This window comes from Puntigrus tetrazona, unplaced genomic scaffold (assembly GCF_018831695.1).
Source record: "Puntigrus tetrazona isolate hp1 unplaced genomic scaffold, ASM1883169v1 S000000513, whole genome shotgun sequence".
Taxonomy (NCBI): domain Eukaryota; kingdom Metazoa; phylum Chordata; class Actinopteri; order Cypriniformes; family Cyprinidae; genus Puntigrus; species Puntigrus tetrazona.
In genome coordinates this window covers 1510001-1532500 of record NW_025048150.1, presented here as the reverse complement: position 1 = coordinate 1532500, position 22500 = coordinate 1510001, and the positions used below count along the sequence as shown (strand labels likewise).

General features: G+C 36.5%; 2 protein-coding genes across 2 annotated transcripts in view; one reads left to right on the top strand and one right to left on the bottom strand.

Annotated features, from left to right (window-relative positions):
- The first annotated feature begins 2188 nt into the window (after positions 1 to 2188).
- Positions 2189 to 22500, top strand: part of snta1 (syntrophin, alpha 1) — a 25798-nt gene continuing 5486 nt past the window's right edge. The window contains exons 1-3 of the mRNA XM_043232157.1: positions 2189 to 2530; positions 10324 to 10509; positions 21392 to 21575. Coding sequence (XP_043088092.1) covers positions 2263 to 2530; positions 10324 to 10509; positions 21392 to 21575 — 638 coding nt within the window. The 5' untranslated portion in view covers positions 2189 to 2262. The remainder of the gene's footprint in view (positions 2531 to 10323; positions 10510 to 21391; positions 21576 to 22500) is intronic.
- On the bottom strand, positions 4209 to 9715 carry LOC122334325 (toll-like receptor 13). The gene is made up of 2 exons (XM_043232156.1): positions 9626 to 9715; positions 4209 to 9211 (listed from the first exon to the last, which is right to left on the bottom strand). The coding sequence occupies exon 2, from the start codon at positions 9045 to 9047 to the stop codon at positions 6180 to 6182; it is 2868 nt and encodes a 955-aa protein (XP_043088091.1). The 5' UTR covers positions 9048 to 9211; positions 9626 to 9715; the 3' UTR covers positions 4209 to 6179.

Genomic DNA, 22500 nt, shown 5'->3' with positions numbered 1-22500 from the left:
TGGTGTCGGTCACGTTTTATTATTATTTTAATAACTAAGTAAGTACATAAACAATGTTTTGAATGCAAAAAAGTGTTGCAATAAAGAAAAAATATTAAGTGTTTTACTAGTGCTGTCAAATGATTAATCATGATAAATTGCATCCAAAATTAACGTTTTTTATTATATATATATATATATATATATATATATATATATATGTGTGTGTGTGTGTGTGTATATATATAAACATATATATATATATATATATATATATATATATATATATATATATATATATATATATATACACATAAACATAAACATATATATTTAAGGAAAAATATGTTAAATATATTTATATATTTCTCATGCATTGAATGGAGTCAGCAAGTACAAAGTGTTATTAAATAGTGATGAATCCTGGGATGTTTTGTGAGGTTAGCTGGTTCTGTCTCTGCTAAAACATTCATCTTGCTTGAAATTTATTTCAAGAAGATATCATCACGTTAGACCTCAAACGACTGCAGTGCAGCAGTGATCTGAGAAATACACACACACACATATATATATATATATATGTATATATTTTTATTTTATTTTTGTTTATATACACACACACACACACACATACATGCATAATTTTTTCATAACAAAAAATTAAATAAATATGTATATTATAAATATATAAATACATATGTATACATAAATGTATATTTGTGTTTATATATACATACATATATATTTATTTATTTTTATTTTTATATATTATAATATATATATATATATATATATATATATATATATTAAAAAAAAAAAAAAATATATATATATATATATATATATATATATATATATATATATATATGTGTGTGTGTGTGTGTGTGTGTGTATATATACATATTTATTTATTTTATTTTTTGCTATGAAAAAGACTCTGTGTTGATGTTGAGCATGTAGGTCAGTGAGGAGCATGATGTCTGTCTGAGGAACATCCAAACCTTTTCCCAACATATTAAGAGACTAATTAGAGTCTCTGTTTGCTAATTAGCTTGAAGAGCCTCACGCCGGGCCGTCAGAGCAAACATCAGATTCTCTCACTACACCAGCAGCCGAGCTTCAGATGCTTGTGTTTAGGTTCTGCAGATAAAAATAATACCCTTATATGATAGAAATGTTCTATAAATAAATGTTACGTCAAAATAAGATCAAAGAGAAAGCACTTTGATATAAAAGTCGTCTGCGGTACGCCAAAGTGCTTTGTTTATTTTAAATATTGTTTGTTTATTATTTTATTCAGATGTATTATTTTTAAGTAAGAAGTCAGTTTTACATTTTTTATGTATTACAGTCTACCAAAAAGTCAATATTAAATATTCTGTGTATAAACGATTTAAAATAAACGTTTTTAAAAGTATTATGTGTATTTATTACGCAGCGATAAATACAAACATATGCATGTGTTTAAGAAAACACGCCTTGTTTAAATGTTAAATATATTTATATGTAATGAAAAATAGAAATGTATATGCATGTAAATATTTCAAAATATATACTGTATTTGTGTGCATTTACATAAACTTAATAAATATACATTATTATATATTATTTATTATATATTGACATTTATATTTCTCATACATATATTATGTAAAGTAGCTTGACAGCACTAGTTTGTACATATTTTTTTACAAAATGTTCTTAACGTATGGGTTAAAGGAGTTTAAAATCAAAAGTGTTATGTTTGGAAAAAGTTATTATTATAATAATAATAATTATTTTTATTATTCCTCTTTAAAAAACATATTTTAACTGTCACGCATACCCAAGACTTACCAATTATTTGTCAGTATTGATATACATATTAACATTATTAATATTAATATTATTAATATGGCTTTTTGATCTTTTTAAAAGAGTAGCACTGATAAACAGAAGTTCTCTGGTTACTCTTATTTAAGTTGCATTCAGTGTGTTTGAGATACAAGTAACAGAACGTATCCAATATTATACAAAAGAAAAATTATGTCGCTTATTATTTTTATATGCCGTTTTTGCACGCGCATTCTATTACGGGCGATTTTTCATCACATATAGTTTTTTTTCTTTTCTGTCTCCGTTTGTTTCTGTTTGCACTGATGTTTGAAGCAGACTGAGAGAGAGAGAGAGAGAGAGAGTGGTCGAGAGAGGTGTGTGGAGAGGTGGAGGGGTTTGGTCGTCGAGGAGGAGGGGGTAAGTTGAGTCGGGACTCCGCTCCGCTGGTATCCCAGGAATGTGTTGATCATGGCGGCCGCAGCGAAGCCCGTGAAGAGCGGACTGCTGGAGCTCCGCGTTACCGTTCACCACTGGATCCGCGTGCTCGCCACCCTGGGCGAGGACTCGTTCGCCGTGAGCCCCGGAGACGCCGCCGAGGAGCCCGCGGCCGCCGGAGCCGTTAACGGCGACCCCGCGAACCTCAGCGCCTCTCCGGTACCGGACACCATCACGAACGTCAAGCGAACCGTCAGAGTCACCAAACAAGAAGTCGGAGGGCTCGGGATAAGCATTAAAGGTACGAGAGCTCGCTTAGACTCGCTTCCAGTCTCCTTGAACTTATTCTCCTACTTTTTTAAACTAAGGAACGCTTTGCTCCGTTCGTTCAGTCATGGAGGTGGAGACCAACTAATGAACCGTTCTTGAAGAATTCCGAACTGTCTATCTATCTATCTATCTATCTATCTATCTATCTATCTATCTATCTATCTATCTATCTATCTATCTATCTATCTATCTATCTATCTAGTACTATGGTTTCAGCGAGGTATTCCCATAGTAAAGTAGCGGTAAATAATGCCATGCTTTTTGTATTGCTTTCCCAAGAACGCCATGTTCAAAATGTCTAAAAACCATGACATTATGGCACTTTTTACAGCCTCGTATCATCAGCGCAGACACTAGTGCATTCATCTCAGTGAACATTTACTACAAATGAATCCCAAAAACATGGTTACTATAGTTTATTAACTTCCCTAACTATAGTTAAGGGGTTATCAGTATGCCAAAAAACACGGTTGCTGCCCTTTTACTGCAATAAAAGCATGGTTAAGTTTTGTAAAGGCATGTTAGGGCACCGCGGAGTTATTTGAGTTTCTAATTTTATGTAGCATCTCAAAACTTGCTGTCAAATTAAGAGACGCATCGGGGAAGGCCTACATTGGACCATGCATGCTTTATTAATATTCATACGCGTGGATGTGGCGAGTCGTAACGGTTTGGCTCTGAGATTTACGTTTCGTGTGTGTGTGTGTGTGTGTGTGTTCTCGGGGGAGGAGGGTGTTCGCACCCTAATGCCGACAGCTGACCGAAGAATTACCCATCATGCTCAGCCTGTCACTGGCTTCAGATGAAGGCTCTGGAACGAGAGCGGAGAAGAGTATGGTGCTGTTTATTTTAGGGAGCCAGAGAGGGACGACCTTGCCTTGAGTCCGGAGTGCAGTTGTACGTCTATATTTACTGTGGGACGAGTCTTGGGGCCTGAACGCTTTTGGAAACCCCCTTGAAAACACTCGCTCTTTTCTGCTAAGAAGCTTGGCTTTGTATTGTTTTGATTTGTAGCTAGCCGGGTGTTAAGCGGCTAGAATATGTCGAGTTTTATTATGGATATTTTGTCGCGTGTGCATTGCATCCCCAGCGTTGCCACAAGGGGCACTCGGGCCTAAATGAACAGATTTTTAACTTCGATTTAAGGAGTAAAAACTAAAAAACAAGGGCTCCTTGCTGCTTTCCACCAAAATAAAAGATTGGTGGTTCGACGAAGGGTTAACTTCACTAAAACAACGGAAATTAAAAATATAGTACTGCGCAGTACAATAAAACAGTACAATAAAGCCGTAAAATGAAATGTATACAAGCTAAATGAACTTTTGTGTTTATTTTGGGTTGATGCACAAAAATAAAACGAAGCTAAAATGAAATAAAAAAGACTATATACTCATATATATATATAAAAAAAAAAAAATTAAAAACCAACAAATAATAAATAAACCTAACAAAAAGCACAAACATTTAACTTTAGAATAAATAAAATTAAAAATTCTAAATATTAATAAGAACTATAAATCTATAGAACTATGCTAAAATAACACCGGTTTAACTTTTGAAAATGAAGAATTTAAGCACTGTAATATTATAAATAATTATTTTCTTTAATATTCCATTTATTATTTTACACTGAAAGAGCATTATTACAATGTAATCCTTCATTTGGTTTAATGCTTATATATAATATATAACGTGCGCCTACGCACAGCGGACCTGGAGCTCTATTTTAAATTTCTTAAATTTTAGATGTACACTGAGATCCAAAAAAAACATTTTGGTTCAATGTTACACAGCGTTCTGATGCCGAAAATTGCATTGCAGTCACTTCCTGTGTCTGTTCGCCTGTTACTGCATTCTGCTCGATGTCTGCTAGACGAATAAATGTAAATGCAAAGATAACGTAACGTATTTGTGCTAAAACAGAAGCATTTTCCTCGAGTGGACCCAGACCTTTGAACACCGTGTTTGCAGAAGAGTGGTGCAATCAGCGGAAGGTCGTAGCGTTTTAGCATTAGCGCGTCTGCGCGGGACGTCCTGGCAGGGACTGCGGAGGGAAATGATTGATAACTTGCTGGATCTGAAGTGGAGAGCGCCCTGAGGTTGCCAACGGTATCTGGCAGGAGCCGAGCTCTCGGCCGCGTACGTGTCCCATGAGCCTTCAGAGGTCAAAAGGTCACTAGAAGAGAGGGTAATTAAACAAGACCACTTCTGATACAGATACTGATGATGATGATGGTGAGGAAGAAGCTATTCCGCTCCACGCGATATAAAACCTGGAACCACATATAAATGTTTTATGGTTTATGCTCAGGGTGGTCATTTCACATGCCCTTGATTTTCTAGATGTGTGTTTGAAGCGCGAGAGCCTTTGAGAGCAGCGATGCCATCTGTCTGATTCTCATTGGAAATTTCATTCAGATGCCCGTCTCCTCCGAGAGAACGGCACAGAGCGAACCTTCATTCACTAAAGAAGATATATGCGCGCCGGCCTGTCATATCTGGAGCACGCCCCAGCTCAAGGATGAAGGCGATGAAGTTTTGATTGGTATCACAGCGTTGCCCGTAAATCACATCAAAGAGCACATCGCTAGTCGAGATTTAGAGCCGCTTTTTGATGCAGTCGCTGTGTATTTAGCGATGCGCACTCATCACTTTGCAGCTACATTCATTTTGAGCGAGTTTTGCACGTGACGAATTGTGTGAAGCGTTAGAAAAAAAGGGACACTGACAATATTTCGTTTTTCCGCAATATATTGTGCAATGTAAAATGCACAAAAAAGCCAAAAAAAGTACATTTTTGTACATTTTGTTACTTTAGGAAATAAAGAATGATTATAGAATGATTGGCTTGGTTTGGTTCAAAAAGCTGAAAAATACAGACTTCTGATTTTTTAAATATAGTATTACTACTTTGATATTAATAAAAAATACTGTAGTGGTAAATTTTGTTATTGTTTTATTATTATTGTTATATATATATATATATATAAAATCATATATAAAATCGCACAGCCTTCAGTTCAGCAAATGTGGCTGTTTACATTTAATTGCATTTTTAAAAAACAACATTTTAAATAGCAAACAGAGTTTTGATTAATAATGATTATAATTTTTTTACACAATTAACATCATCGCATATACAGTTTTCTAATTCAGTAGCTTTGATTGATGAAGTGCTGCCTTTACGAATCCCTTTAAACTACGGTTCAACAAAACTAAACAAATCTTGCTAGAAATTTAATCACAACATAATCTTCGTTTTCACTGTCTGTTCGATTAAATGACTTTAACTAACTGTTTCACTGCCATATTTACATCAACCTGAATTAGTCACCACTGATAAGCAATTACTAAATATAATGTAGAAACTTTAAAAATGTAGATTTGCACCGAGAAAAGCACTATACAAATAAGCTTGAATTTAATTGAATTCAATAAAATAGCACAGCTGCTTTTTGATGTCACATATGCATTTGTAAACACTATCAAGTAAGTTTAGGGTTGGGTTGGATAAAGGGGATATCTTATTCTTCAGTGGATAGAATATTAAACTTAGCGGAAACAAGGCATGGGTTGAATAAAAAGTGGCAAAAAAAAAAATAAAAATTGCAGCCCGGTCTTTAAATAGGATCTTCGTCTTTTGCAGAAAGGATCTGTCTGTCCTCCAAGTTCTCTTTAGACTCGATGGCCACTTTGAGTTTCTGCCAGAACGCCCGAGTATCTTCTCCTGGTTTGGGGTGGCGTAGATACGTCCGCTTCTTCACCAGTTTGCGCATTCGATAATACGGCGAAAGCTGGTGCGCAGGAATATCCTCGAGAAAAACTAAAACCAGAACGTCTTTCTGTTCATCAAAAAGCCTGAAGCTGGCCACCTGGATCTCGTGCGAACACCAAACGCTTTTCAGGTAGTTGTGCGTTATCAAGCAGACGGTTTTGCGGCTGTTGTATATTGCGTCCACGATGTTGTCGATAATGGCCTTTCCTGGCTGGAAATCTCGGTGATGAAGGCACAATCTCAATCCGTGTTGATTTTCAAGTTTGGGCACAAGTTCTTCCAGAACCCACGGCTCCTCTTGAACGTTGTACGAAATGAAGGCGTCATATTGGAAATCCACATTATTTGAGGCTTGCTTCTTCTTCTTGTCTTTAAGGAAAGCTAAAAAGAGGTAGTACGCATAGACCAGCTGCCATTTTAGAAAGTGGTAGATAAACGAAATGACTAGAGTGAGAATGACAACGGAAAAGCTGTAGGCAAAGCAGATGAAGTCGTAATTCACATTGCAGGATTCGGTGTTGAATGCTGCCAGACTCTTTCCACTTAAAGAAAGGGGATAGCGACATTCGTACCTGTTGAGGTAAATCACCTGAGTTTTATTGTTCCTGATGGCCCAGTCGATGAACCAAGCATTGCTACAGTCGCACGTGAAGCTATTGTTTTGCAAGTCAAGCACTTTGAGTCGAGGAAGCGATTGGATGACAGTTTGGTTCATAAATTGAAGGTCATTGGTCTTGGCTCGTAGGATCGTCAAACTGGAGAGATTTGCATCGACTAGGAAGTCCAAAGACTTAAGGTGAGTCCGACCCAATACGATCTTGTTTAGGGCAGAAATTGGCTGGAAAAGCCTGGCCGTCAAGGCATTCCTGTTTACAAGGTTATTATTCGTCAAATCCAAGTACGTAAGCTTGGGAGTGTAACTAAATGTGTCCACGTGTAAATTCTGGACATCAATATTCTCAGCATACAAGGCTTGCAAGTTTTTGAGACCTTTCAGTAAGTTCGAAGGGATGTAGTTTAAGCCTCGACGTTGACTGAAAATCTTCAAAACTCTCAGTTCAGATAACAAGATGAACGGTGGCCTTTTAAGCTCCTCTTGAGTATTGTACGAGATGTAATTGCAACTCAGATCTATACTCTGTAAGTTAGGTATATCCACGAACACAGCGTGTTTTCCTAGAGTCCTTTCTGTGATTTTGTTAGATGCAAGATGCAAGTCTGTCAAATTTCTCAGCCCTGCGAAAGCGTACGAATGGATATTTAATATTTGGCTATCTGAGAGATGCAAGGTCTGAAGGGAATCCAAAGCTTTAAAAGAGTAGCTTTTGATGTCACCAAACTTGTTGTTACTCAAAACCAGGTATTGTAAGTTTCGGGGGCCGTATGTAAAGGTGTCACTGACCGTTAGCAAACGATTGCTACTTAAAATGAGTTCTACGAGATTTCCTAAATTTTTAAATACACATGGCTTGATTGTCACAATTTGGTTCTTGTGCAGATAGAGTTGTCGTAACTGCGTCAGATTCGCAAAATCGGCACAGTCAAGATTTTCGATGCTGTTGAGATGAAGATCGAGGACTTGTAAGTTGGCGAGGAACCGGAGAGTGTCGTTCACTTGCGTCAGAAGGTTTTTTTGTATCCGTAACTCTGTCAAGTTGACTAGACGTTCGAAGGACGACTTGTAGATTCTCGATACTCTGTTGTTTCTTAGGTGCAACTTGTTCAAAAGAGCACACGGCCTAAACATGCGATCGGTGAGTACAGAAAGTTGGTTGTCCTCCAAGTGGAGACCCGTCAGACTGGGAGAACATGCCTTCTGTAAAAGAGTCTCCACCTTGAAATGTTTCAGACCATCCAGTGCCATCCAGGACACAGAAGAGAAATTCTGCATTATATAACCCATTTGGTTTTCTTCAATGTGATTCCTGCTGAGGTTGAGAGTCTTAACCGCTTTCAGGAACGCCTTGTCTAGAATAAAACAAACGGAAGTATTGGTCTGGAAACAGGACGACAAGTCCAAGTACTCGAGAGCAGGAAAGACGTTTTCCGCCATCTTGAAAACTGTCAAGGGATTCATCGACAAATCCAGTTTCTTCAAGCCTAAGAATGCAGAAGGGATGTCGCTCGAGTTGAAAACACTAAAGCCGTTTTTTCCCAAATAAAGTTCCTCCAGGTGCGGTACTTGTAGAAGAGGATGGAGTTTGGAAATGTGCCTTAACCTGTTATTGGTAAAGTTGACGAGCCTCAAGTTCGAAAGTGTCGCAAGCGACTGGTTTTCAATCGTGTCTATGTAATTCGAGTCTAGTCTTAAATAAGTCAGATTTGCAAGTCCGTCTAGCAGTTTTGGGGTCACCGTTTTGATTCTGTTGTAGGACAAGTTGAGCTCTTCCAGGTTTGTTAGTTTGCTCAGTGCATTGGCGTGTATTTCATATATCCGATTGTGAGATATGTTTAAAATGACCAGATTTGACAGTCTGGTGAAATCCCCCTCGACGATCCGATGGATGGCATTGTAGGAAATATCCAGATTGACAGTGTTGCTGGGTAACGGTGAAGGTATCGTTCTGTAGCCCATCCTGTTACACAGCACCTTCAGGTGGCCAGAGTATTCGAAAGGGAAATAAATGGAGCAGTTGCGTAAAGAAAAGCCATCGGTCAGGGTTGTGAGGACGTAGCAGTTCAAAATGAAGAGAAACGCAGAACTTTGCCTCATTTTGATGTTTTCACACTTTACTTGCAGTGTACAGTCTGTAAATAACAGAAGTCTGCATTGATTTTCAAAGGAGATAATGAGGTACAAGACCTTTAAATAGGAATAGACTTCCTTATTTCTCAGTCTTGATTGGTTGTCTCAGACAGCACCACGATCTTGACAGTCTGTTGAAAAACACACTATTCTTTAATATTTTAATATGTCCACTTGTCTGTTGTCATGTGATTTGCAAGAGCTATTATATATTCAGGAAAGTGTTAAAATGATGAATGAAAGTCAATAAAATGACCAATTTGTTACCAATTATACAGTTTTTTTTGCGGGTCTTAAAAAAATTCACCTTTCCACAAACTAAGACCTAAGAAGGTCTTAATCGGAGCAGAAAGTGTTCATTCATAAAGCATTCATGGCATTACACGTTGCACGTTTTTATTGTGTAATGATCCGATAATTTAGTTAGTAATTTAGCTGTTAACTAGATCAAACTAGTGGGAAAGTGCTCTTAAAAGTGAACAAATATTTCAGCACTTGTTTGATCTAGTTAATCATTGTTACAAATACAAGAAAGAGATGCCTACCTTGTTCATCTATATTTCTCGGTAACAGCATGACAAGCAACCTAGTAGATCAGAGATCTGTAACAGTCTTAGAGGAAGAAGCTATTTGAGTAGTTTCCTGTTTAAATGCAGAACTTCGAAGGAACATGATGTCAGTGCTATAGTACTATAGTATCTGCATGCTAGCAATTTTCTCCATGATTTCTACACCTCAAGTTTCTCTTCTTTGTCATCATGTGATTTATAAAAGACTGGTTAATCAGCAAATGCATTCTTGCTGCATTAAGAGTAAAAACATAGAAGAGAAATTGATCAAATACATCTCTTAAATTGCACTTTGCATCGATGGCGAATTTAAACCTTAATCTTTGTGTTTTTAGGTAGCTTAAAGAAATAGTCCACCCAAAAATGAAAATACTGTCATCATTTACTCTCCCTCGAGTAGTTCCAGATCTGCATAATTTGTTTTATTCTACTTCAACCAGGCCTTCGTAACCAGGATGTATTGGTCGCCATTGACTTCCATAGTAGGAAAAAAAATACTATGGAAGTCAATGGTGAAGTAAATCAGCCTGGTTACAAACTTGTGTTCAGCAGAAGAAAGTAATTCATACAGATTTGGAACTAAATGATAGATTTTTTATTTTTGGGTGAACTTTTCCTTTAACATGCAATTTAATGTCATACACCGTGTATGCTAATATATGATGTTTTAACAGGTGGCAAGGAAAATAAGATGCCCATCCTGATCTCAAAGATCTTCAAAGGACTGGCGGCGGACCAGACCGAGGCTCTTTACGTGGGCGATGCAATTCTGTCCGTGAACGGCTACGACCTCAGGGAGGCCACTCACGACGAGGCTGTTCAGGCCCTCAAGAAAACGGGCAAGGAGGTCATTCTGGAAGGTAAGACCCAACGGATTGTTTGACTTCAAGGAAATGGTTTTGGTCCTCGGTTAATATCTTGATCATTCCTTTGCATATAATAACAGTGGGCTCTCAGGCTCTGGAATGACAAACACCAGGCATATTTCTCTTCTGAAGTCATGCAGTACTTCAGTGTGAGCAACAGACCCAAATTTAACTCATTACGCGCTGGAAATCATGAAGGATTAAACCTCCTGAATCCTGAACAAATGGATCTTTTGAGACGGATTGTTGACTAAAACTGTTTAAAAATAACATTTCAGTACTAGATACAAAATAATGTAAAAAATATATTTTGGTTCAGTTCCAGTAGTTGGCAAGGCAATATTTTGTCATAGTTTAACTTGAAGTACTAAAATATCTATAAATAAAATAAAATAAAATAATGCTAATAATAAAAAAGTACATATTTAGTTAAATTTTTGTGTTACTTGATGCGAAAAAAAGTGAAATAAAAAATATAAAAAATTAACCGATTTGATTACGTCTGACGTTTCTCATTTTTGCACAATTGAACTTGAAGTGCTAAAATAACTATAAATAAAATAAAATAATGCTAATAATAAAAAAGTACATATTTAATCAAATTTTTGTGTTACTTGATGCGAAAAAAAAGTGAAAGGTCTCTCGTTTCTCATTTTTGCTCAATTTAACTTGAAGTACTGAAATAAAAAAAAAAAAAAAATGCATACTTCATTAAATATTTTAGACTTTTGTTACTTTATGTGAAAAATAAAAAACAAAACTTTAATGTCGAGTGAAGTAAAATGTATAAAAAATAAACCAATTTGATCACAACATCTCTTAGTTTAATTTAAAATGCTTAAATGATTAAAAATAAATAAACTAAAAATAATAAATAAAAACGATATATACATATTTAATTTAAAAAATATATAATTTTTTTTAGCAGCAACTAGTATATCAGTGAACTTTGATTTGATTCATTTGATTCATTCTGGTCCGAATGATTCATTCTCCAATCAGAATTGTTTCTGATTCACTGGATTTGCAGACAAATCTTTCAGACTTGGACTACAGACTCATATTAACCACTTAGACGATGCTTTTCTGTTATTTTTGTCATTCACTTCACCGGAGCAGGCGCTGACCAACTTTCCTTTTTTAGTCTGCGCACGGTCTCTGTTCTCTCTTTCTCAGCAGCCCTTTTGACCCGAAGTGTTCAGAGGAGAAACCATCAGACCGTAATAACAGCACGCAAGTGTTTGGAACTAAAACTGAGCGCAAGTATATCAGTAAAAGATAATTACATTAATGCACATCTTTAAAAGGCTCGATGGAGTCCATAATGGAAGAAGGGCTGTATAGTTTTTATGAGCCTGCACGTGTGTGAGAGATACCCATAATGCCATATCAGCATTTTAGGCCCTTTAAGAAGGCTCTTAAGGGCCAGTGATGCAGGAGGCGCATGTAATGCTGCTCTCAGGTCCTATACTTATGAGTTCAGAATTCATAATTACGATGACGTGCCTTCGGTGATTTTTGGACTCGATCTTTTTTTGCAATCACAGAAAGCTTTCTCTTTCACTATAGCACAGGAAAATGAAGAGCAAATGATGCATTTTGTTGCATTTGTGTTTCAAGAATATTTGATAAAAATAGTCTTTCCGGATTACACATTTTATATCGTTTTGAATATGCTTTTATGCACAAGGCTTACATAATTTGCCATAAAGTGTCAATAAAAATAATTCTGACTAATAATCACGTTTATATAAATCATTTGCATTTATGCATATAGCAGACACGTTTATGCAAAGCAACTTACAAAAGAGGAACAAAAATTGGTAGCACTTTACACTAATGTCCATTAATTAAAATGAGTTATAAAATGATTTATTAATATTAGTTTGTGTTGATTGCAGCATTTGCTAATGCATTAGTAAAATAACACATTAGTTAATGCACTGTGAACTAACAATAAATTAATGCCTTTTTTAATACCTAATGCAATACTGTAATAAATGCATTATTGCACGTTAATTAATACATTAACTAATGTTAACAAATGACGCCTTGGTGTAAATAAGTAATAAATGATTCGGTGACACTGAAGGTTTAAGTTTAAGCTTTAGTTTACAAAATTAGTTAATTATGTTAGTTAGCATGAGCAACACTTTATTGAACAACCATTTATTATCGCTCACACGAACAAGCTTTTTAATGTTACGTTTAATGCAAAAGCTGAATTGGTTAACCTTTGTTTAAATGAAAGTCTGTGATACTGTATGACTAACTAAATAAAATTGAATTGATAAAATAAAAGTGCAAAAATAAATGCATAAATCGAAGCTAATTCAAAATAGTCATTTTACCTATTAATAGCTACATTAAAAAAATTAAGAAGTGCACAAACTGTATAGTCAGCATTCACAGTTAAAGCATATTTTGTTTTGGCTTTCATTATTATACTTTTGTGACAAAAACAATCACAGATATTAAGTAAAGATCATGTTCCATAAAGATATTGTGTAAATTCCCCACCATGAATGTATCAAAATTGAATTAATTTTATGCATCTCTAAGTAATTTTCTCAATCTTTCTATATTCTCAATTGATTCTATATTAATATCGCCCTGTCCTAACAAACCGTACACGGATAGAGAGCTGATTTATTCATTCTGGCTTGATTTATAGGTAGTACATCTGGTGCACATTAAAGAAGAAAATGATATCAGACAGAGTACAGCACTTTTTTTGCACTATTTTCTTCTGTAATTTTATCCTAATGATTTAAAATCTGCGAGTTAAAGACAAAAGGGCAGCAAAAAATTTGTGGCATCTGTTGCGGCTTTTGTCACCATGCTCGGTTGTAAAACACACACACACACACACACACACACACACACACACAGCTCTAGCGGTTTCTCTCTTGTATCAGGTTTACCGGGGCCTGCGGTGTTTATTTTTCCAGCGGTTTTCTCCTGTCACATTCGAATCAAACAAATCAAGCATGAATGGAGCGGCTCCGGGTTCATCGGCTATAACTCATCGTCCCGACTCATTCAGACCGGCTCTGATTCCACACGTTAACAGCGTGTCCAAACCAGACGTGATGCGACACGCTCCCGGGGGCGAAGTCCTGTTTCTGTTCTGTTGTAAAAAAATTGCAAATGCACAGCGCGTTTCGTATTTCGGTTTTGCAGCATTGGAGGTCTGAGGAAGCGCCGGCGTTAGAAATGATATCTGGAAAGGATTCGGAAAAAAAGAGCATGTTTTTTTTAAGCACGATGGAGTCATTATTAAGCTGATGGGCCAATCTAGAGATTGTGCTGCTGCGTATCAGCTGCTTCAATGTTTTCATTGTTTTATTGTCCCTCTCATATCAGCAGGTTGTATTTTATAAAATAGTTTTCACTCTATCGATTTATGTCATCGTGTCAAACGCCTGTTTGTTGAATGTTAAGCACAAAAAGAAGTTTAGGCTCAGAAATGAATACTTTTACTCAGCAATTGCGTTAAATGCATCAAAAAGACTTTTAAATTGTTACAAATGCTGTTTTGTAAAGTCCTGGAAGAAAGTGCATCACAACACGACGCTTTTCAACATGTTTCTTATTCATTAATCATATTAGAGTGATTATTGAAAGATCGTGTGGCATGCTGAAAATTCAGCTTTGATGACAAGAATAAATTACATCTTAACATATATTGACACAGAAAGCATTTTTTTACAATTGTAATAATATTTGATGATTTATTATGTATTTTTGATCAAATAAATGCAGCCTTGGTGAGCAGAAGACACTTTTAGACAATAATTAGAGTAATTGCATCAATTCACACTAATAGTATGTGACATATAGAACAATATTAAACTAGTTTATGCATTGACGTCCATCATTTCGCGTTTTTAATGCAATTAAAAATGAGGAAATCAAATCAAGCACATTGTGGGATGCAGCGCGCTGTAGTCGTGTACTGAACAATTTGTGGCACGCATCTAAGTATTCCGTGCATGTGTAATATTCACAAACTGTATACAGTACACGGCAAAAATAGTCAGCGTAGCATGCTATTCTGAACATGTCGCTCGTCGGATGCTGAGATGCTCCACCCTGCTGCTCTGCAGAGACGACTTCATTCCTGCTCCGATCTTCGTACTTGTGGCCAAATTGAATATTTGCACTTAACTAAATTAAATTCATAAGCTCTTCCAGCTGTTTTTACGGCTTCCAGTCAGGAGGAGAAGTCGTGCCGTATTTCTGGGATGATGAAAGCGTTTCCTTCCAGATTATTCAGGCGTTAATGAAACGGAAAGCATGCATTAGCTACTTGAACCAAACACACACATTTGCAAAACCTGGCCTTTTTTTTTTCAGAACTCTGCAAACAAATGCAATAAATGCACGCTCACAAAATGCAAAATGAAGCGCTGCGTTCAAAACATCACAAGCACACATCCAAAGCAAACGCCTTTGCCACAATATTACAGTCTTTTCAACCGCTTCCATGCAAAATGTTCACTTTTCAAACAGCAGAAATACACACGAAATCTGCAAATCCATGCATTAATTCTGTTTCATAAATTTCATAAAACACTTTTTGGAAAACACAGCACACCATTCTGCAACACACACTAATTTATCAGGAATTATTGTAATATTATGCACTGAAAAATGATTTTCTATCTTAGATTTGTTTTGTTTTGTAAAAATTTTAGTTTAAAATATATATATATTTTTTTTTATTATTTTAATAAAAAAACTGAAAATAATCGTGCATTCTCTTTGAAATAAGATTATTTTGCAGTATTTTTAATATTTAATTTTTTTTCAAACATTTACTTGTCTATAAATTCCTTCTTTGTTTAAGAATTTCTAGGTATTTTGGCTGAAAACACAACAAAAAAACTAAGCTAGAAAAGCATTTTTTGCAGCGCGGCTAAGGTTTTGAGATGTGTTTGTGTTCTTTTCAATGCAGCGCTTCATTTTGCATCTTGTGTCTGCAGTTCTTGTGTGTTCTTCTGCCGTTTGAGAGTCAGCTTTTACTTCATACTCTTCGTTTTTTAAACGCACTGACATCGAGGTCTTTTTTTTTTTAAGCGCGCACATGCTTTTTTCGGGATCTCTGCGCGTGCACCGGTTTGGGCCGGTGGTTTTGTTTGTGCATGTGTGTTTTCAGGAACATTTTTGTGTAGGCGAAAAAATTCCGGGCACAGCGTGCTTCGGGAGTCGCGGCGTAGCCAATCAGACGGATTCCGGACGCTCCCACGGCAACCGGAGGGCAGGGGCCCGACTGCAGGGGTCTGTTGTGTTTGACGTGGCTCCGGACTCTTGTCTTTGTCCAGTCAGGCAGCAAGAACGACTGCATGCCTCCGCGTCGCCCGAGCCGGGCCTCAGCACCTGGAAACCGCCGGCCGGAGTCAGCAGCTAGAAAAACCTCTATCTAGTCTCTTAAAGGATGCTGGCTTTGTGTCTCAAAGGGCAGGAATGTGAACGACGACGCCGCAGACAGATTTATATCTCGTTTTTTTCCCCCCAGAAACACTTTAAGTGTGTGAATGCAGACTTGAAGGTTTGGCTAGGGGTTCGAGTGTGTCATTCAGGTGACTGCCTTCACGAACTCGGAAAAGTTAAACTTGTGAAGTATTTCATGGCTTTATCTTTCATATCTCAGGTATGGAAGCTTAAAATATGGAGAATATATAGAAATAATATATTCAAAATATATAGAGAATATATAGAACGTATAGAAAATATGTAGAAAATAATATATAGAAATTATACATAAAAATATCATAGAGACTTTATTTAGTTTTTTTCCAAAAATCACAAATTTATAACTTTTCGTGAGTTTTCTTTCAGATTTTCTTTATGAAAGTTTTTTCTCGTAATTCTCTGGTTATATCTCTTAATTCTGACTTCATCCTCATGGAGTTTATATCTCAGCGTTTAGAGTTAACTCTATGAGGAAGGAGTTTACGTCTCACGATTGTGACTGTTTCCTCCGAATTACGAATTTATTTTTAGTCAATCCTGATTTAAAAAAAAAGAAGCATTTCTGATTTTAGAAAAAAAAACATTAGAGTTGTAAGACGTCAGCTTCCACGCTCAGATATCAATGTTGTCTTAAATGTTCGTTTGGACAGATTGTGTTAATTAAATAGAAAAAAGTGACGTAACACTGATTTAAACAACAGAGATGCACAAAAAGATCTCGGAAGTGATTTTATAAAAAACTTCCAAATATTTTCACAACTGCTAATAAAAAAAAATGCAAGAAACACTGAATTTGAAAGACTGAAATATAGTATTATTTTTGTAAAACATACTCCAATAGTCTTTATTTGCAACTACAAAACTTTTTTTTATCATGTAGTGTGAGTATGGATCTATAAAATCAAAGTGGAGCAGCTCAGAGAAAAGTCTGAGCTCATATTAAGATCATATTAAGGTCTCACTGCTGAGATAAAATTAAGATACTAAAGAAAGCGTTTTTTTTTTTTTGGTTAGGATGCATGCATGTAACGCACGTCATAATGCAACGATGCACGAATCGGGTTACGTCTTTATTTCGCAGCTGGATCCGGCACTGGACGGGATCCTAACCTTTGGTTTGGGTTAAACCGAATCATTCAAAGACGAGCTGGGTTTTCCGCGCGTTACTCATCAGAACGTTTCCTTCCCTCGCTTTTCTTTTTCCTACCGTTTCCAAACCGATAGACCGCTCCTATTTTAATCGATGGAGCTAAACACGGCCATCGTTGCCCTAACATTTTCCTATACGTGAGAGATACGGGATTGGACTTGATTTTAGTCCTTTATGAATCATGCAGTTTCTCTCGAAACGTGCCTCCAGTTTCAGCGAGTCTCATCAAACGGTCTGAGCTGCTGACAAATCTGCGTTTCATTATAGGAGAACCGAAGCTGATCTTCATAAGTCTCCCGCGCTTTGAGAGAGCAACCTCTGCTCTTTACCGTTTCCTCAGCGAAATGCACAATTTTAATTCCACAAAGGCCATTTAGTATCAGTCCCGAAGGGCTTTTGTGCGACAAAATCCTTGCGTCTATAAATAGCCCCAGAATCCTCTAATCTAAACCTCTGACGGGAGTCTTTTGTTGATGTGATTAATGTTTGCTAGGAGATGCCAGACCACTGAAGACTTGAATTACGAGAAATCTGCAGCAGAGGGACACAGGCGCGGAGAGGAAGACGAGACAGTATTAGTGTTAGGCATTGTTTGCGTATGATTAGGTAGATGCAAGAACGAGGGCCAATCGCAGTTGAGCATGCAAGTGGTGTGACGCTATTGGTCGCATTTTAAAGCTGAAGATTCAATTCAGCAAGGATGATCCAAAGTAACACTGTAATGCTGCGAAATATTTATAATTTTCACTTTTAAAGAGCATGTAAGGCTGATTCTGCTGTGTGTGTGTGTGTGTGTGTGTGTGTGTGTGTGTGTGTGTGTGTGTGTGTGTGTGTGGTCAGCAGGTGAAGGACTGAGGAATTCAGACGGAACATGTGTGAAAACAGAGCGTGTGTGTGAGATGCTACTGTAAATGTATTTATAGAGAGAAAGACGCAGCTGTATGTGCTGACTCGCTGAAGTGTGTTAGTGAACGACTGACCACTGAGACCAGCTGAGGAAGAGAGAGAGAGAGAGAGAGAGAGAGAGAGAGAGAGAGAGAGAGAGAGAGAGAGAGAGAGAGAGAGAGAGAGAGAGAGAGAGAGAGAGAGAGAGAGAGAGAGAGAGAGAGAGAGAGAGAGAGAGAGAGAGAGAGAGAGAGAGAGAGAGAGAGAGAGACAGAGAGAGAGAGAGAGAGAGAGAGAGAGAGAGAGAGAGAGAGAGAGAGAGAGAGAGAGAGAGAGAGAGAGAGAGAGAGAGAGAGAGAGAGAGAGAGAGAGAGAGAGAGAGAGAGAGAGAGAGAGAGAGAGAGAGAGAGAGAGAGAGAGAGAGAGAGAGAGAGAGAGAGAGAGAGAGAGAGAGAGAGAGAGAGAGAGAGAGAGAGAGAGAGAGAGAGAGAGAGAGAGAGAGAGAGAGAGAGAGAGAGAGAGAGAGAGAGAGAGAGAGAGAGAGAGAGAGAGAGAGAGAGAGAGAGAGAGAGAGAGAGAGAGAGAGAGAGAGAGAGAGAGAGAGAGAGAGAGAGAGAGAGAGAGAGAGAGAGAGAGAGAGAGAGAGAGAGAGAGAGAGAGAGAGAGAGAGAGAGAGAGAGAGAGAGAGAGAGAGAGAGAGAGAGAGAGAGAGAGAGAGAGAGAGAGAGAGAGAGAGAGAGAGAGAGAGAGAGAGAGAGAGAGAGAGAGAGAGAGAGAGAGAGAGAGAGAGAGAGAGAGAGAGAGAGAGAGAGAGAGAGACAGAGAGAGAGAGAGAGACAGAGAGAGAGAGAGAGAGAGAGAGAGAGACAGAGAGAGAGAGAGAGAGAGAGAGAGAGAGAGAGAGAGAGAGAGAGAGAGAGAGAGAGAGAGAGAGAGAGAGAGAGAGAGAGAGAGAGAGAGAGAGAGAGAGAGAGAGAGAGAGAGAGAGAGAGAGAGAGAGAGAGAGAGAGAGAGAGAGAGAGAGAGAGAGAGAGAGAGAGAGAGAGAGAGAGAGAGAGAGAGAGAGAGAGAGAGAGAGAGAGAGAGAGAGAGAGAGAGAGAGAGAGAGAGAGAGAGAGAGAGAGAGAGAGAGAGAGAGAGAGAGAGAGAGAGAGAGAGAGAGAGAGAGAGAGAGAGAGAGAGAGAGAGAGAGAGAGAGAGAGAGAGAGAGAGAGAGAGAGAGAGAGAGAGAGAGAGAGAGAGAGAGAGAGAGAGAGAGAGAGAGAGAGAGAGAGAGAGAGAGAGAGAGAGAGAGAGAGAGAGAGAGAGAGAGAGAGAGAGAGAGAGAGAGAGAGAGAGAGAGAGAGAGAGAGAGAGAGAGAGAGAGAGAGAGAGAGAGAGAGAGAGAGAGACGGCTGTGTTTCACACTTCAGCGTCTACAGTGAAACTTCATCTGTCCTCCATAGTGGCGACTTCTATTTATACCATCATGAATGTGTGTGTGTGTGTGTGTGTGATAGAGACGGAGACTGCATGTCCGCTGTCTAGTGTGTGTGTGTGTGTGTGTGTGTGTGTGTGTGTGTGTGTGTGTGTGTGGTTTATTAGCACTGTTGAGGAACTAAACGTAGCACTTAACTTAATTTCTTTTTTGTTGTCTGATAATATGTGCTGAGATTTGATTCTATAATCACACACGCTTTGTATCGAATTCAGTCCTTCTTGCGGTGCTTCAGTGTAGCACTAAATATAGATCTTTTTAGGTAAATACTGCTATTTTTACTGCATTCAATAACCACGATCTCTTTCAAATTTATTTTTGTGCATCATTTATTATTCGCCTGTTTGTTACTATATGCATTACTTCATTTATTTTTATGCAATGTCTATTTAATGTCTATTCACGCTTAATAAATTCAACGTAACTGAGAACTCATTACATTTTAATCTAGATAACTGGATTTTAATTTAATTTATTTCTTAAAGTATATATATATATATATTGGTATTTGTATGTTAGTATGCATTAGATACTGCTTCCTTCAGTACGTTCAGTGTAGTAAAGTCTCTTTGGATAAAATGAGTAAATGTAAAAGTAAAAGCAGTAAGCTAGTGTTTAATGCAGTCCGCTCTGATGTTCTTCAGCAGCTGTTGCTTTGACCTCCACATTTTATAAACCAGAGTGTTTCGACCTTTGGATTGTATTAGATCGGCGTGACATTTTATTTCCAAATTGCGTTAAACGGCTAACCTCAGCCTCTTATTTTCAACCCCTGAAGGTCAGAAGGCTGGAGTTTTTGAATAAAACGAGGGGAAATGTGACAGTATTTGGACATGCGCCTTTTTTTGTTTCTATGCACGCTGCATCGTGGCTTTGAAAATATTCAGCTGAAGCGTTTCGTGCATCTCAAACACACACGTGTATGGTCAGCTGGACTTATTTCCGGCTGCATGCGTAGATCATGCATTGGCCTTTTTTTCTGAAGCGTCTGCCAGGGGTTTGTCTCACTGGACTTCAGCACAGAGCACACCCAGCAATACGTTCCTTATGGAAATGTTTTATTTTTGGATGCAAACGTCTTTGGAACTTCCTTTTTCATCTGAAAGTTTGTTCTCTCTTTTTATAACTTAGTATAATAGTCGACTATTATACTATTTTAGCAGCGTGCATGCTTGTAATAATAACTGTAAACTAATGCGTTTGATATTTTCATTTTTGCATACATAATATTTCCCGGTATTCATATAGTTCTATTATTTTTAGTTAAAAAAAAAAAAAAAAAAAAAAATATATATATATATATATATATATATATATATATATATATATATATATATATATATATATATATATATATATTTTTTTATAAATTGTATTATATGTATGTATTGTATTTTTTTGCATTTTTATTTGAACTGAAAATGTTTAAAAATACAAAACTATATATTTTTAATAAATTGTATTTTGTAATTGTATTTTTAATTTGAAATAAAACATTTAAAACAATTATAATTTTTATTATTTGTATTTTTATAAATTGTATTTTATATTATTTGCATTTTTATTTGAACTGAAAATGTTTAAAAATACAAAAACTATATATTTTAATAAATTGTATTTTGTATTGTTTGTATTTTAAATTGAAAATAAAACATTTAAAAATATATATTTAGATTATTTGTATTTTTAATAAATTGTATTTTATATTGCTTATGCTTTTTAAATCTGAAATAAAAATGTTCAAAGAGACGAAATATCTATTATTATTATTATTATTATTATTTGTATTATTTTTAGTAATTGTATTTTGTGCTGAGCCGTATTTGATCATGACAGAAACTAGCAGCATGAATAATGGCCATCTCTGTGTCTCTTTCTCTCTGTAGTGAAGTACATCAAGGAGATGTCGGCGTTTTTTAAGGGCGGCTCGACGACGGGACCCCCGGTGCTGGACTCTCCTCCAGCTACTCCACAGAAACAGACGGACCCCGCTCTGAAAGAGACCCGGACCATCCCGCTCCGAATGTGCCACGTGACGCTCAAACAGTGTCCGCCGGACACCGAGGACAGGTACAGACACACCTACATAGAATAGAAATAATATAAATATTAAACTTTCTGTTTCGGGTGTTCATAAAAGCGCTCAAAAGTTATCCGTCTTTGCATTTGTTCATTAAAAGGTTTATTTCTTGACAGCTTGACGCACTATAAAAATAGACACACTTATATAGATTTAAAATAATAAAAATACATATTATATTCCTTCAGTCAAAGGTTTGGGGTAAGTGTTTTTGAGAGTCTCTTCTGCTCACCAAGGCTGCATTTATTTGATCAAAGTACAGTAAATACAGTATTGTTCTATGTAAATATATGTATTATTTATTTCTGTGATGCACAGTTATATTTTCAGCATCATTACTCCAGTCTTCAGTGTCACATGATCCTTCAGAAATCATTTTAATATGCTGATTTGCTGCTCGATTATTACATTTCTGATTATTATCAATGTTGAAAACAGTTGTACTGCTCCATATCATATCATATCATAACATATCATATCATATCATATCATATCATATCCTACTTAATATTGGTCTTAATATTGGTCATAATTTACAATCATAACATCAGCTCAATGCTCTTAGTGACCCCAAGCTTTTTATATATTTTATTGTATATATATTTATATATTTTATATATTTTAATATTAAGTTTTTTTATATATAATTTAATTGTTGATATTCGTCAATATTTAAAGTCATAAGAAAATTATAGAATTTTTACTTTTTATATATTTTATATATATATATATTTACCTTCTACTCAATATTCTTAGTGACTCCAAATTTGATAAAACATAATAATGTAATATAAAATAATATAATAGGATATAATAATATATAATATAATATAATATTTTTATATTGGTCTCTGACTCAATATTCTGATTCAACACATTACTGCATCATAAAACAGAATAGAGTTTGCCTGATGA

What these genes read in the sequence shown, in the direction of transcription:
- LOC122334325 (XM_043232156.1), bottom strand. Translation starts at nt 9,047, where the DNA reads ATGAGGCAAAGTTCTGCGTTTCTCTTCATTTTGAACTGCTACGTCCTC.